The sequence below is a fragment of the Meleagris gallopavo genome, chromosome Z (assembly GCF_905368555.1).
Source record: "Meleagris gallopavo chromosome Z, MGAL_WU_HG_1.1, whole genome shotgun sequence".
Lineage (NCBI taxonomy): Eukaryota > Metazoa > Chordata > Aves > Galliformes > Phasianidae > Meleagris > Meleagris gallopavo.
Genome location: NC_139435.1, coordinates 32,184,689 through 32,202,225, shown reverse-complemented (window position 1 = coordinate 32,202,225; position 17,537 = coordinate 32,184,689). Strand labels below are relative to the sequence as shown.

Below are 17,537 nucleotides of genomic sequence, written 5' to 3'. Positions count from 1 at the left end.
GATGATGTTGTGGGTTGTCCCCCTGCTGCACAATGGGAAACCATACTGGAACAGATGTCAACACTGCATCCATTGGCACTGGTTAGTATTTGATGAAGGAACTGCAGCCCATCAAGAGCCCATGCTGGAGCAAGTTTTCCTGAAGGACTGCAGACCATGGAGAGGAAACTCACACTGGAACAGTGGATAAATGTGAGGAGGAAGGACAAGCAGAGAACTATGGAGGGCTTACCACAACCACCAGCCTCAAAGTAAAGATAAAGAAGTTGAGAATGAAATAGTGAAGTTGAATCTAAAGATTCGAAAAGAAGAGGAGCTGGGGGGTGGATACAGTCTTGCCTTAATTCATTTTATCTTCTTTTTCCACTATCCAGACCTTCCTTTTTCACTACCCAAATCTATTTTAATGTACGTTAATTAATAAATTAACTTTCGCTCAAGTCAGCTCTTTTGCCCACAGTGGTAAGCAATCTCTCTGCCTTTATCTCAACCCACAAGCTTTCTCACCCCATTCTCTCCCCATCCCATTAGGGGGGACAGAAAGCACATGCCTGGGTGGGGGTCCACCAATAACACTCAAACTCAGAAGCTAAACAAAGGGAAAGCTAAAGATTTTACTACAGACAGCATTAAATGATTTTTTTTCTACAGATTGGATTAACATGACTAGTAAGTCATTAACTACTTATGTTAAAAAATCTAATTGTATGCAATTAACAGATTTAATGCCATGAATGTGTTTTAAGAAAAAAATAATATTGATAGGAATAAGTACAGAAGATGCTAGCAATGAAATAGTTCATCAAAAAAACATAATGCATATATTTTGAAGAAAAATAAAACACTTCTCACCATTATTTTTAGAGGAAATCTTCAAGAAACCATTTGCTTCCCATATACAAAAAAGGCCACTAGACAATTTATGAAATAAGGCATTAATTTTTTTTTTTTTTCTTGTCTTGGTCAGAACTCTTTAAGAAAAAATCTTTGTGTTTGAACTTCAGAAGAAGTTTCTTCCAGAATTTCTTCCAGAAGAACTCCTCCAATAAAATTCATCTACTGGCATTTTGCCTTCTTATGTTTTATATTGCTGGTTTTTTAAACTATTATTTGTTCTGTTTTGTGTTTTTTTTTTTAAAGTAAGGGGTCAGTTACAGGCACAGTTTCTCTAAGCAGCCAGTGTTTAACCTGTTCTATTTTGAAAAGTTCTTCAGTTTAAGGCTGAAGATCCTATAGATCCTATAGACAAAAAAAAAAAAAAAAAAAAAAAAAAGAAATCTCTTTTTCCAAACCTAAATTTTCAAAAATTCAGCTAGTATCTTTCGTTTACAAAAACAGAATTAAATCAAAATAAAATCAGATGATTAGGTTCCTTGTTCACTCCTGGTGTTTTTTGTAAATTTGTTAAAATATTCACTTAATACTTGACTTCTAAAAAGTATTTTTAGATGGTATAAAACAACAACAAAAAAGTTCTCTTATTTTAATGGTATCATGAGAATTCTTGTGCAAATAATCCAGCTCCCAGTGTCAGATGCATTTGTTGAGAGTCAAATATACGATACTAGATTTTCCATCCAGTCACATGGGGGCAGTAAATAATGTAAATGATCCCTTGTCTAGAGCTGTATTAGTACCAGGCACAGAGATCCCTTTCTGCTTTGCTTGCTGAAGATTACATCCAAGTATATCCACCTACAGTGGATCTGGCACCTACACTGCTGCCTTCTGCAACTCTTTCAGTGACAGAGTACAATAAAGAATGAGGTTGCCTTAATGGATATCGGTGTATGCCTTCTTACCCTGAGACTAAGTAAGATTACTACAGATGTCTGTAAAATCCCTCGGAGCTCTATAAGCAAAAATTTAGTATTATGCATTGATAACACAGATCCTGCAGGTGATGCAGTGGAATTTTGTGGATATTTGCTCATGAATACATAAATGTAGAAATACCACAACGTTCAGTGTCCAACTCCCATAAAGGTATTTGCAGCTAATACTGATACTTTTTCAGCTCCAGATGATTCAGAAATTGATATCCTTTTTCTTTTGATTCACTTTGGAAAATGAATGCAATTCCCAGAATTTCAATAGAGAAAAAAAAAAAGAAAAACCCCTTTACTAGTATTTCATCTATTTCATCATGTTTTCATTTTTCACTCACTGTAGGAAAACATTTAAGAACAACAATGCGAGTTGGATAGGCTACACATAAGTCATGCTCATTACTGTTAGATAATTAGATATCATTATGATATCAGATCTAAGTTTCAAATATTTCCCAAAAGACGATCAATAATTTCCCTTTGTTCTTGTAGGAGAAATAATACGTCAAATTACAACTGATTTACAATCAATTGTTTTATATCCTGCTGAAAAGATCATCCTGACATTTCTAGTTCTTATGTTTTCCTCATTCTTTAGGTTGGCAAACCAGAAAAGACAAATTACTCTGCTATTCAATAATTAGTTATTCGGACCTAACAACTATGTACAAATCTAACAAACGTGAAGAAATGAAAAGCACACATGTAACTAAGTTTCTAAAAGAAAAATGAGGTTTTTTTAATGTATTAACTGCATTAGGAAGAACAGTGTTACGTACACTATCCTTAAGAAAATAGTGCAATCGTGCTTTTAATTTTAATAAACTTTTAGTTTAGAATAATAAATTGTCAAGGTAAGAATACTACATGTATACATCAGTGAAAAAAACACAGCACTTTCTGCACTACGTAGATTTTCCAAGCTTAAGAGAAACATGAAGGAGATGGAGATGCAAAAGAAAAAAATTACCTCTCAGCACTGTTTGGTGAAGGTAAAACACAAAAGCAGTTTAGGTGCTGTCACTTTTTATGAATGTTAAAGGAAAGAAAATTTTGAAAAGGGTATGTGAAAATTAAATTAACAACAGTTTTGGTGGACACAGAAACTAAAATAAAGAATAGATTCCCACATTGCTGGGAATTCAAGATGTGATAAGGGAAATGAACACTCTAAGGTAATAAAAACTCTTTTTTTTGCTATGTGTTGCTCTGGACTAAAAACAATTACAAAACAACCAGCCACCAGAGCTACAGTTAAAAACAACTCTGTCTCCCAAATAATTACATATTCCTTCATGAACCTTCCAAGAATACTATATCAGAGTAAAATAATATCAGTCAAGGAGAATACTTATGTAAATAAAAAAAAAAAGGATTTGAAAGAAAATATTACTTATGATTTTACATATAGGTTAATACTTGCCATCTTTTCCATATGATACATACTATGTATCAAAGATTAAAGCAGCATAACAAAACCAAATATCTTACGAGCACGATGTTTGTAACCACATACCTCAGCAGTGAGGTAACTCAGCAACTCAGGATCAACAGCCAACAGAAATATTGCTCAGTGATGGAGAAAAGGAAAGCGAATTTCATCACATTAATACTTACATAATAATAAGTTTAATATTGAAACAAAGCAGTCTATATATATCAAAGCTGTATTTTAACTTGCTAAATCTGAATACTTTTTGGAGCCAAAACAAGCTGAAGGTGGAAACTTGAAGCTGCTATTCAACTTCTGCATCCCTGCTTCCCTGAGAACAAGTAGCTGTAAAAGCTTGATGTGACTGGAAATACAAATGCAGACAAAACACTTCAAATTCTTACCGTATGAAGAGTGGTTTCCACAGATTTCATTTGATTAATGAACAATTCTCTGTCCCTGTTGTAAGAGAAAAAAAAGAAAAAAAGTAGTTAATAAAACTGAAGTCCTACTGATATATAAATTCATTTTCTGCTACTTTATAACAAAAAAGTCTTTAAAAATAATTTTGACAGCTTACAAACTAATATACTAGTTTCTCTCCTCCTTTTAATCCAGTACAAACCTAACAAAAATAGTTCATGGTCTAATATTCAACACATTTCCATATGGGAGATGCCTGTATTGTATGCAAGAGATTAAACTAGTACAGGCATTTATTTATATATTATTCATTTGTATACCTGTAAATATATAGCTTACATACCATATTTATAGGAATATCAATTAATAATCATTGTGTTGTTGGAGAGGAATTCTGCAGTTTTGGATTAAAAGGGCATGTTGAAGGGACTCCAGGCTCTAGTGGGATGAGATTACATTCTCTTTCTGGAGAATACTGTCAGATTACGTTTTTCATCAAGTGTTCTTGTATACAAAAACAGTCTTCTAGAAACCCGACCAGTCTTTACACATCCCACTAGTCTTTTCCAGTCCAGTCAAGAATCCTATCTTTAAGAAACAAAAGTTCAGATAATGAAATACTACTCATGCCTTTTTGCAGACTGGGGCTTAGGTAAGAAAGACAGTTTTGAATAGTTTACTCTGCCATAAAAAACCTAGCACTCAGAGAAATGTAGCTGCAGTTGCATAATATTAAGAAGAGTGGGCCACAGTGACCAACAAAGCACAGGAGGAAATCAAATAGAATTCATTCCAAATAAGTTGATACCCTGGTATTCCAGGACAGGTTTGCCAGTTAAGTGAATATTTTGCTCTAACTCTTAGGAGCTCCTGAAGCTGAATTCAAAACCATGGTAGTGTTCTGCTTAGAATTATGACTGTTTCCTCATTTTACTGATTCATACTATCCTGAACAGGAAAAACAGCAAGGCAGCAAGAAAAATAACATTGGTTATCACAATCTTAGTAAAGCTGTAACATAGATTTTTGCCTTTCCAGGATCTTATCTTTCTTCAGATTGGATTTACAAAGACTTTCTCAATTTTCCTCATTCATATAGTGATTGCTTTGTCTGGGTAAAAAATGGTTCTAGAGAGCCAGTCCAACAGAATTAATGTTTAAGTTAGTTAATGGTATGGAAATCAAACTATTCCTTGCATATTCTCAGGCGTTCACAGTTTTGTGAAGAAAATCCCCGTGACTGTTCCTGAATTACTATCTCAATTTTTGGGAACAGTTAAACAACATCTTTACATAAAACTCTGACAATATGTTTACAGCACTTAGAAAAAAAGTTTAATAAAATGAATCTTCTTGCACCCCTACATGACAGAATCCAAATGTCATTCATATATTTTTCACTGTCTACAGGGGTAAGGAAAATTGGAATTGAACCACAGATCTATTATTTATTATATTTAAATGTCGTTCATGAATACAGAATGTGTTTCGTAACATAGCTTTTCTCTAGCAGAGAAGACAGAGAAAGGGCTAATGTATTACTGTTGGGTTAGATGCTTATAGGCTCTCTTTTTACTAATGCTACTTCCTACTTCAGAAACAGAATTTCTGGCCACCATGCAAGAAAATCAAAGAAGACTTTTTCAGAATGAGCCAATCATCTTCCTATCCCTTAAGACTGTAGGAAAAAAAAAAAAACAACAAACAAACCTGAAAGACGCCTAGGAGCATGAAAATAAAAATGTATTGCTTACAGTCAATCAGGTGGTGGAAAAGTTATTAAATAAAGATTTTTCTGGACAAATATGAAGTCTATTTCATCTCTTCTGCTGATATGTTCCAAAGTTAAAAAAATAACAATTAATGGTAAGGGGACATTTTTGTATTCCAAAATATTCAACTACTACATACAGAAATAAAATGGATTCTAAATTCTAAATGCCACAAGGAATGCTCTATACTATAGTATGTAACATAGGCTGAGACAGGGTGAAAAGAACCAAGTTTTCGAGACCAAAACCTTCTTCAGGTCAAAACTACTTTAACAGACTCATACTAAATATCACCCAGTATTTTCATTAGCTTGCTAAGCATTTCAAAAACCAAGAACCATAGCAATTACAAGATTTTATTCATACATAAAACACTTCAATCTTCTAAGTTATTATTTTTAAGAGGTTGAATACTTACATCTTTGGTATAATGAGAATTTTTAAACGTTTAAATATTATCTTTTTATCTGATTACATGACTCTAGGAGGTTACTAATAATCACATTAATGTAAATGGTCAGTCTCTCTTGTAATATAGAAGAGCACAGGCTTTACATCTAAAACTGAAACTCCCTGAAATTAGCTGAAAGATCCACCCTCTCGTACAGACATGATCAGGTCCAAAATGAGTTTCAACTCCTTTGACAGTGAAGACCTGATACCTAGTTGATGTTTTTGTTTGTCTTATGAGCTAATTGTATCATTCTATAAAAAGATGATCTGGAAATGCAGAAAACTAGCAGTCGTTTCCTAATTAAATGGTATGGTAGAGCTCTACCAAAGAGACATTGTCAAATCAGTAACATAATTGGCAACCCAAAATACCTGCATTATTCCAGGACTTAGAAATCAGAACACTTTTAGGAACTAACTACAGAAAACATAAATCTAGCATGTTGGACTAACAGTTTTCTTTTTAGAGAACTACCACTGAATTTCAAAGAGAGACAGATGTACTTTTGTTTTCTAGCATTACATTAGCCGGAGTTAAAACCCTGTGCATGAAAGTAAAAATTGATCTTTTGTCTGTTTTAAGTGATCTCCCCAAGGTCCCAGCGCTCACTTTGCTGCCATGCAGAGGGCACTCTCTGCATCATGGATGCTCTCTTTCAGTCGACGCTTGTCCTGCTCCAGCTGCGTAAGAAGTCTATTGAGCTGACGCAGAGATTGATCTTTTCTTCTCAGCTCCATCTTTGCCTCGGAGAGTCTCTGCAAGCAGACAGAAAGCAGAGTTACTTGTCAGGCCAAATAATTAACTTCAATTTATGCCATAGGCTATTAAACAAAGCGGAAAACAGACTGACTGTGAAGTATATTTGGACCATTAGATACTAAGGGCTTACAAACTCTGTGGTAAAAACATTACTTGCTCACAACATTCCCGTTTTTAGCACATTGCCTGTGTACAAATGTATTTTATAAAATAAAATGATTTGTTGAGTAGTACTGTATTTACAAATACTAGATCTAAACACAGTGGGAAGAATCCAGAGTGTAGCATTAGAGAAACAGAATATTCTCAAACTTTAATTTAAAACAAGTATTAAATAAAAGAATTCACAAAAATACAACTGTGTGTAAATATTCTGCATGATTTAGATAATCCAGTTCTCTGTTTGTGCACAAAATATGGCTCTCCAGCCGTTCTTAATACCAAATCACTACTTCATGGTATATCTCCTGTTTCAACATGAGTTTTCCAAGTGCAAAATATTGTTTGTTGTTCTTTTGGCTGTTGTTTTCCTTTTTCCCATTCTGGCTTAGAATTAACATAATGTGATTTAAATCAATTCAGATTAATCCACAGATGACAAATAGCACACAGAACTAATTAATACAGAGCCTGGCTAGTTGCTACTTCTTTCAGCTAGGATAAATCAATGCATTTTGAGATGGCAGTATTAATAACATGATTTCATATTTTGCTAAATGTCACCTTTTATATATAGTGGCTTATTGTTTGGTTTTTTTTTAGAAAGAAACTGTTCTGAAAGTAATGCCTCCTTTTTATTATGTTGTCCCATAACATCAGAGGCAGACACTGATAAGGCAGTAGAAGTTGAATATTCCCTCCAATATTCTATTACATTTTGCAGTTATATGGCAGATGGCAGCAGAGGGAACTCCTCTGCTGAACTCCTCCATGCAGAAAACATGGCACCCTCTGACATTCATCAACACATGTGAACACTGATGGAGACCCAACAGTGGATGTGAGCAGAGTGAAGCAGTGGGTGGAGCATTTCAGCAGAAGTATAAACAACGTGAAAGACAAGCCATATTCTGGATGGCCAAGCATAGCCCGGAAAGAAGAGCGTCTCAATCAGCTTATTCACATGAATCGATGGATTATGGCAAGGGAACTGAGTACAGAGCTGAATAGCAGCTTCAATCCAATGGAAGCAAAGATGGCAACAATGGAATATCACAAAGTTTGCTCCCAATGGGTCCCACTAGTGCTTGCAGAGGAAGAAAAAGAACACCATATGCAATACCATGTCAAGATCTAATGAACCAATACAATGCTTAAGGTGACAGTTTTCTAGATCACATCGTCACCAGTTAGACAAGATGTGATGTAACCACTGTGAACCAGAAGCAAAAGAGCTGTCCATGGAGTGGCAACATGTGAATTTCCCCAACAAAGAAAAAGTTCAAGACACAGCCCCCAGTGGATAAGGTGATGTGCACTGTCTTTTGGAATAGGAAAAGAGTGATCCTTTTGAGTTTTCTGGAATCTGGATGAACTATCAATCTCTACTTAGTGATGCTGACTAAGTCGAAGACTTGATCTTCTAGAGCCAGACCAGAGAAGATAACCTTTCTCTTGCAACATGATAACACCAGGCCCCATTCCAGTTTAAAGACCATGAAGCACACTGCCAATCTTGGCTGGACTGTCCTACTACACACACCATATAGTCCAAATTTTGAGCCTCCAGACTTCCATCTATTTGGGATGATGACAGATGGACTGCATAGGCAACATATTCCTACCAACAACACCATCATTGCAGCTGTGAAACAGCAGGTCACCTCTGCTGGTGCAGATTTTTACATGAATGGCATACAAGCTCTAGTTTATTGCTAGTGAAAATGCCTAGCTAATGGTACTCTGACTACGCCGAAAATCAGTGTTTTGTAGCTAAGAATTTGCTCTGTCAAAACATCATTGTTGAGCTCTTTGTATCTCTTGTAGTTTCCATGAAAATAAATAGGAGGCATTATTACCTTCGGAGATACCTGTGTAGAATGGAGCTCTCGGAACATTTGTTTAAGAATGCAAGTTTCTTCACAGATTCTAAAGAATCACAGAAAAACAGAGGAATCCACAAAGTTGCAAGACTAAATTCTTGCATCTCGTTTCAAAATTTATGGACATCTTTTCTGCTGAAGCTTTAAGAACGCACTGCATCATTTGTACTCGGGGGTACCTGATTTGGACTCTTGAGCATTGAAAATACGCTGTAAGTATGAAGAGTGGTATATAAAAAAGGCAAATAAAAATTTGCAGGACACCGATGACTAATTTGAAGAAGCCTCAGATCTAGCCAAGAGCCAAAAGCACTTCAGAAAGCATGTGAGCCAAAAAAATATGGCACTAAATACTATAATCCTGAAAAACGAACTGAAATCTATGAACATTTTTTTCAAACATTTCTCATGGTAATAAGAAGAACTACATATTCTAACAGTACAATGCAAAATACAGTACTGCTACCAGAATCCTCTGTTCAGGAATTTACAAAATCCAGGCTGAAATCAATCAGTGATGTAAGAAAACCTCAATCAGGATTTAAGAAATTCTAAATCATGGAGATGTCTTGCTCAAGTTAATGCTGGTTGAATAAGTCTACTATGCTTCTTATTTCATTAATTTCAACTAAGTATCCTATTTTTCATCCAAAAAAAAAAAAAAAAAAGGAAAAAGGAAAACAGATGAGCACACAGATTTCATACTCTCATTGTATTATTAGCATAAACGTATCCAAAACCAGAAATGACTCTGATGCCAGCAGAGACTGTTAAAATCTTGTCTGAACAACTGTGTTTGCAGATAGAATTTCAGAATATTACCTTCTTCCACTTATTGTGCTTACTGTTGATATATTTTTAGGCAAAATCAGCATTGAAGAAATACAGCTATAAATGCAGAGTCGTGTCCCTCCCACTCATATTCCCATTTTTTGACAAGCTGAAAGTACTGAGCATAGAACATCTCTGGTACCAATGCCTCACTTTCCCATTGCCACTGGAAAAAAAAAAAAAAAAAAATTGAAGATGCAGTGATTGTATTCAGCTCTGGTCTGCTCAGAAAATAATTCTGCTAATACTTTGACTCAAGCAACTTTAGATGTAGAGGATACTGGGGCGGAGCCTAGCTCTAAGATTCTAGAGATCTAAATGACTGGAAAAATACAGGCCATTATATACACTCTAGTAAGAGAGGATGCATATTAATTTTAGTTATTCTCCTACAGGTACTGAAGAGTAGGCTGTTCCAGCACACAGCTTACATCACGGACCACAGAAAACGAGGAGGCCCATAATGCTTGAAAAGCCTGTGTGAGCTGCTACCTAACACTGCTTATCAATTCCAAACACAGGACTATTAATGAGGCAGTAATACGAAACACAGCTCTTGTAAAGCAAGATGCTGATGACAAAGCTATATAGAAATTATTAAATAAAAAATCTTACTGCTTTATTTTGATAACTTTCAACATTATTTGGAGAAATCTCCAAAGGATTTCAATTCTACCTATCTTTGATATTGCAGTATCAAAGCAAAGTGTAAACAGAACAGCTCCCTAAAAACACTACCAGTATTCACTTGAAACTCCTTGCTACTGTGGGTAAAGTCAAGCTGTAACAATTGCTCAAATACAGAGTGGAATGTTCTAAAGTAATGGCTTCTAAGCCTCTCTTTTTTTCCTTCTTCAGATTGATCTAATTAAAACCCTTGATAAACTTTATGGACTCTAATATTTCCAGCTGAGTGACTGAAACCAAGAGGGTGTGCCTCAAGGCAGCAAGGCAACAATGATAAGCAGCAGGTTAGCCACTAATTTCTCAGCCAGGGTAGATTGTGAAAGTGCGATGTTCTGATATCCAAGAAAGTGTTCAGGAGAGAATAGGATAAATCAAGTTTAATAACTCTGCTCCTAATTGTTCCCTCAATGCTCCACTCTAATTACTTGGAGAACTCTCCTGACTGTCACCTGATATTAAGTTGTTGGAGGCTGAGTGTGGAGCAGCGAGATAATCAATAAACATTTAGTGGGGAGAAGAATGAAGATCCCGTTAAGCAGTGGGAACCAGCAGCACCCAAAGCCCTTCTGCTCATGAGAAAACCTATGGGAGAGCCATAGTGATTGCAAAGCAATAATCCAAAGCACTGTTTTTAGGCCTTGAGGCCTTTAGGCAACAGTACATTTGAGAAAAAAAGGTTAACACGGTCACCCTAATTACAGCCCATTTTCACATACTTCATATATAAGCGAAGACAAGCCAATTAGGTAGAAAGGAAGATAAGGGAAGTTTTATTTGTATACTAATTAAACCCCTGATGAAATTAAAGGAAAAACATACAGCTCTGTAATTGTGTCTGAGAAAGGTCACTTCAGGTTCAGTTATCAGAAAAGCACAGCCTTGAGATATTTCACTTAATCCACAATATAGCCCTTATTTTGCTCCCCAGGTCTTAGTATTTACAAAAATAAGAAAATTTCAAAACCTGATAGTGCATTTATCTTGAAATGTTTTCTGTGGACAATTACAATTGTTAGAAAGTTAAGGCTAAATACGATAACAAGGATGGAGGTTTTAAAAACCTACTTTAAAAACCTACTGTGCACGTAGTTTATAGAAGATGCTGAGCTTTCACTTTCAAGCATAAGTGATTCTGAACCAACTTAGAAGACAAACTCCAAGTTACTGACATTTCATAAAATGCCTGTTATTCTTATAGCTCAGATGTTTAGGTATTCAGGTGCTCATTCAGATACCACTTTATTTCCTCTACAGCCCCAAAAATCTCATATATCAATCAAGATTTCATCAGAATCCTTAGAGGGCGATCCCTCTGGAGAAATTTTAGATTTGGGTTTCTTTTTCTCCATAAACACAGAATGCAAAAGCACTTGTTGATGAGAATAAAATAACTGGTAGCAGTGAAGGAAAATCTCTTAGGGTGGAGCTGGCACTTCCACAAATGATTTTAATCATCTTTGGCTTTTCTTCTAAATCAATTACAAAAAGAAATGTAAAAAAAAAGAGTGCTAAACACTGTCATTCTTTAAAAAACAAAACAAAAAACAAAAAACAAACAAAATAAAACCCAACACCTCTATTCCACAGTTAACAGATTGACAATTTATCCAGCTGAATGATAACTGCCATACAGCTTAAATTCATGCAAAGTATGTGTGACGTGCTTATAGTGAGAGCATATTTTCCAAGACAAAAATATTTAGTATGTTAGATTTATGTTGTGCTGACACAACACGGCACTACAAGTCATGAAAATATACTTCAGTATACGTGTTATGACTGATTTATGAAATCAAATCAAAGATTTTCTCTTCAGGAAAAATTTTGTATGCAGATTTTCAATCTAGATTCAAAATTCTTTTTTTTTTTTTTTTAAGACCTGTATATAGAAAATCTTCTGTAAAACAGTCCTACATACATAATAAATAATTGTCCACAGCAAAAGAACACAAAGTTAAGCCAGCATCCATTTGTCTACTAGTATAAATATACTTCACCATTACCCCATTTTGTTCATAAAACATAAGTCATACAAAGCATAATTTTTGAATGTCATTTTTTATCTCTCTTTTCTACAGCAAAACATTCATCTCTCTCTCAAGTGCAGAAGTTAAAAATGAGTTTACATTTGGTGAGTGAGAAAGAGTAGGCTGGTAAAAGCACATGGGAAAAAATACAAACAGAGCCTTACTGGATAGGAAGGCAGGAATATAGCATTTGAAAACGAAGGAAAAGAACTCTGAAAAACTAAATATTTGTCCTGACATTTTTTCCATTTGCACTTGGTTATAGAAAACATTTAACAGCATGCATCATGACTATACAAGCATTCTGACTTTTCTGGAGTCTGAAATGCTTATTTAAATGGCTGATCTACAAGGCAGTAAAAGAATCCTCCTACTAAGGAAGAGATTTGACACCTACAGGGCATATCTTTCTATCACAATGTACAGAAACAAGAGAGCTGATCAGAAAACTGACTGCTATACCAAGTTTGAGTACACTTGGGTTTTTTTTCTGTCTGTGATTTTTTTGTGTCTGCTTTCAGTTGTTTTGTTGCTTTCTGAAGGTAGTGATAAATAGTAAACAAACTGACACAGTATGGATTGAAAAGACAGTGAGCTGGGTTAAAAACTGGCTGAACATCTGCGTCCAGAGTATGATGATCACTGGAATAATTTTGAAGGTCAGGAATTAGCAGCATACCCCATGGATTAATACTGAGTCCAGTCATGTTTAGAATCATCATTAATAATTACATGGATGATAGCACAGAGTGCACCTGCAGCAAGTTTGTAGATGACATAAGACTGAGAGAAACAACTGATACACCAATGTTTCATGCTGCCATGCAGAAGGACCTCAATATGTTGGAGAAATGGGCTGACACAAATATAATGAAGTTCAGCAAGACGCCACAGGAATCTAAACTGTCCTGGAGGCAGGCACCAGGACAGACTGGGAGCTACCAAGTTGAACATGAGCATGTTGCTGCTGAGAAGGTACCCAAGGTGATCCTCTTCTTTCAGAACTGGTGAGGCCACACCAGAAGTTCTAGGCTCCTCAGTACAGAAGAGAGAAGTTTCTGGAGAAAGTCCACTGAAGAGGCACAGAGACGATGAAGGGACTGGAGCATCTCATTTACAAGGAAAGGCAGAGAGACCTTGGACAGTTCAGCTAGCAGTGCTACCAAAAAGGCAAGAACAGAATTGGTACATTTAAGTGTTGGAAAAGAGCAGAAAAGGATTTAACAGCGGAAAACAAAACAAAACAAAACAAAAACAACAACAACAACAAACAGAAGAAAGTACAGTGAAATAAAAAAATTGAAGAACTCACTATTTTCATCTTACAAAAACTTCCCAAGAGTAAGTAGTAGCTCAAGGTAACAGTCAGAATAAAAGATGGAAGCATGCAAAAATTTCTAGCCTGGAGAGGTCCGAATAATAGTAAGCAGCAACAGATCAACATGCCAGCTCTAACAGAAAGCTTAACCTAATCAAATTTGGCTTTCTACCAGCACTCAGGGCACATACATTACAGACTTAAAATCAATGTTTTAAGTGTCTTCTTCCAACGCGTTATTTTGCTTCACATATTCTAGTAATACAAACAGTCACTATTCTAATTAGTATATCATACTTTTTGTCATCTATATTTTATTTTCTTTATCAGCATGTCTTCCTGTGCTGTATCAGATAAGAAGACATCTGCATATGTTTTTTTCACCCACTAAAAGCAAATACTATTACACAGTTATGACTTTAGGAGAACAATATCCCTTTCAAGAACAAAAATGAGAACTATTTTAATATGTCTATGTTTTGCTGGCCACAAGCATTGCAATCTCCACTACTCCTTTGGCTTCTAGTCCTAGAAGAGCAGTCTGGGCAAATTTATTTGCAATCAGGCAGTCTATTCAAGATGGCTAGTGGGTCTCCCTAATACAGTGGATATCACTCTGCTTTTGATCATTCTTGCAAATTCAATGCCTAATGGCAAATAAAATCTTCAGTGTAGTCTGTATCTCCTCAAAGTCTACAGATAAGCTAGAGAAATCTTGGATCTTTGGAAAGTCCAAACACAAAATGGACAAATGTAACAAAACTTACATCAGTATTCAAAGCCAAATGCTTTTTCAGTGAGCATGACTACTATACAAACCAAATTACATTAATTCAAACAACCTAGCTGAAACTCAAATCAAAATGAAATTTTGAAAGAATATATGAAAAGGAACAGCTAAGACATTTAAAAATACAAAGATTGCTCTGAAAGTAATGCTTCCTATTTTATTATGTTGGCTCACAGTGGCAGATGCTGATGGTATGGCAGTAGAGGTTGAACCTTCCTGCAAATATTCTATTACATGTTGTCGCTGTGTGGCAGATGGCAGCAGAGGGGAAGTCTGACAAACTGGCATCTGATATGGAACGAAGCAAAAGGGAATTAAATTCCTCCATGCAGACAAAATGGCATCCACTGACATTCATCGACACTTGCTGAACATTTCTGGAGACCAAACAGTGGATGTGAGCACAGTGAGGTGGTGGGCAGTGTGTTTCAGCAGTGGTGACAGCGATATAAAAGACAAGCCACATTCCAGGCAGTCAGGCACAGCTGTCACACCATGGAATGAAAAACATTGTTCTAGATGGCCATGAAGATTTTTACAAGTGCTGCATGCAGGGTCTTGTTTATCACTGGTGAAATGCAAAGCTAATGGTGGTGACCACACTGAAAACGAGTATTTTGTAGCTGTGAATTGGCTCTATCAAATAATATTATTGTGCTATTTGTATCTGTCATTTCCATGGAAACAAATAAGAGACATTACTTTCAGAGTAACATACATTAATCAACAAAGGAGATGGACTTAGGATTTGCAACAGAAAATGAAACTCTGTAATACTAACATATTTATGTATTGACAGTATGCTTCAGAATGGCTGCAGTAGTCCTAAAACAGTTTGAAATGAACTCCATGTGTCTACTCTGCTCTTGCAAAGAACTAACCTGAGGCTGACCACCCATGACATCCCTTCAATAACGAATGCTTTCACACACCCCTTAAACTCCTATAGCAACAGAAACATCTGTGTATTCAAAAAGATATCTGAATGAGCTATGCCTGCTTTGCAGAAAAAGCAGTCATTGCTTAATATTTTTTTTAACTTCTTTGCTGTTGAACCTTCAGTCTGACAGCAGCTATCTTTTTACATGTTGGCACTCTGAGAAAAAACATAGATGATGTCTCTTTTTAAAGTACTAGTGTAGAATGGAAGTGACTAAGCAGCTGACACCTAACAAGGTGCAACATTACTTGACATTGAAAGAATCCCATGTCACAAGGTAACAGAGGTAAGTGAGGCTACTGAGCAAAAGAGCAGTATGAATCAGTGCAACAATTTTAATGGATAGCTAACAAAACACTGGTGAATTAAGGGATACTTTCAGACATATTTTCACATTTCTGATACAGAATTGGATCGACTGTGATTGTTCTACATAAGAAAATCCTGTAAGACTAGAACATGAACGAAGCTAACAGCAGAAAGCTTTTCACTATCATGAAAAGCCAAGTAGTCATCTCCAAAAAAAAAACCTAGAAATAAAATGTTCATGCCGGTGGCTCAAAAAATACCTCAAATACTGTTATCCTACAAGATTTAGAATATTAAGAAATATTTCAATTAAAAAATAATTATTCAGGAAAATCATTCAACAGACTGGATGTGAAAAGATACACTTTTTCATTTTGTAAGAGATTTTTCACACAAGTTATTTGAAACTGTAGGCGCTCACATTCTGAAACTCAGTGTCATTACTTAGGTATGTCTAGACAATAGTCCACTCATTAACTGAAGCACAGCTCAGACACCTGAGTGGGTTAAGTTACGAAAAGCATTGTACCTGCAATAGCTCAGGATGGATATAGTATCTCAAACTGTAAGGGCTAATATTTCTGTGGTAGAATGCAGCCTATTTCTCAAGAGAGTATCTTTTCTAATCATTTTTCAATTGCATTAGCTCAAAATGTTTAGCACAGCATGACTGAAAATGTTTTTTGAAGTCAGTGGGCTGTACATGCATTAAAGTTACCAAGAATTAAAAGAGCTTCTTAATTTAAACACTGCAGCTATTCCTGAATAATTTCATATAATGACACTTCTTCCAGAATAGACATACTATGCTCAAAAGTTACTCAGTTTCAAAGTAACTGAAATTAAATAAAACTTCAGAAGTTTTATATAAAGTAATTGCAGAAGACAAAATGGCTGTACATAGAATCACAGAATGGTTCAGATCAGAAGGGACTAAGATTTTCACAGGTTGTTCATACAAGCAAGCAAAAGCATCAGTGTTAAAATGTGTTAGCTTAGTAAAGTAAAGCATTTTAAAAAGTCAAGTGAGGGACAATCTTTTGAATATTAACATTCGCTTGGCCAGCCAGACATACCCTAATCCAATCAAAGATAACAATGAAACTCCACTTCTAAACAATATTTTGGAGAATGCTAATATGCAAAACAAAATTTATGCACATGACAATTTACAAATTCATTTTGTCTTCTGAGCTAAGTGAATTATGTCATTATTAGTAGAAAGCTGCAGAGAAAGATTATAGCAACTCAACACAACCTAATCAAAGACACTTTTAGAAAAGCTTGGACTTAATCAATCCGAGTTCATATGGATTTTTTTTTAATGGATGTTTAGGTGACTATAAATTTTTGGAATTGCTTGGTTGGTGATATGACTATGATCATTCATTTCTCATTCACCTCTGACGTGCTGCCTCCTTACTCGCAACTGATTCACTTGCACAACTTTTTATTTATTTATTTATTTATTAACATTCTAGAAAGCTCAAATGATGTTTTTTAGGTTTTGTTTGCTTTAAAACCTAAAAAACATTCCATTGTTAGATCCAGCCCTGCAGTAGCAGCAGCAATTTTTCTATGCATTAGCAGAATGAAGCGTAAGTACGTGTACCACAGAAAAGACAATTCTACATTGTTCTATGTTACATTTTTACCCTGATAAAACGTAAGCCTTATCATTTCTACAATGTAAAATTATAAAAGATGGTAGATACTTGATTCTGTAAAAGAGGACTTCTCTCATGATCCTGTATATAAGTCAAGTAACTAACTCCACATGTGAAACTGTCATGCACCTCTCCAACACTGCAGACTGCTATGCACAAGCAACTGCAACATTACCTAATTGTGCACATTTCCACACAGTTTAGGATATAGGACTGCAACTGGCCCTTATCCTTTATAATCATTTAGAAATGCTACT

The 17,537-nt window shown here is 35.5% G+C and overlaps 1 protein-coding gene across 11 annotated transcripts in view; it reads right to left on the bottom strand.

Moving 5' to 3' along the window:
- The window catches only part of CCDC171 (coiled-coil domain containing 171), a 190,195-nt gene that overhangs the window by 77,397 nt on the left and 95,261 nt on the right, over window positions 1-17,537 (bottom strand). For 10 of the 11 annotated variants that reach the window (XR_014880683.1, XR_014880684.1, XM_085214404.1 and 7 more), the window contains 2 exons: window positions 6,520-6,665; window positions 3,666-3,720 (listed from right to left, as the gene is read on the bottom strand). Coding sequence is in view for 9 of the 11 variants with exons in the window: in XM_085214404.1 (XP_085070530.1) it covers window positions 3,666-3,720; window positions 6,520-6,665 (201 nt within the window). In the remaining 2 variants the exon portion in view is untranslated. Of the gene's footprint in view, window positions 1-3,665; window positions 3,721-6,519; window positions 6,666-9,533; window positions 9,709-17,537 lie in introns of those variants that run through there. The other variant, XM_085214412.1, reaches the window with a different exon arrangement.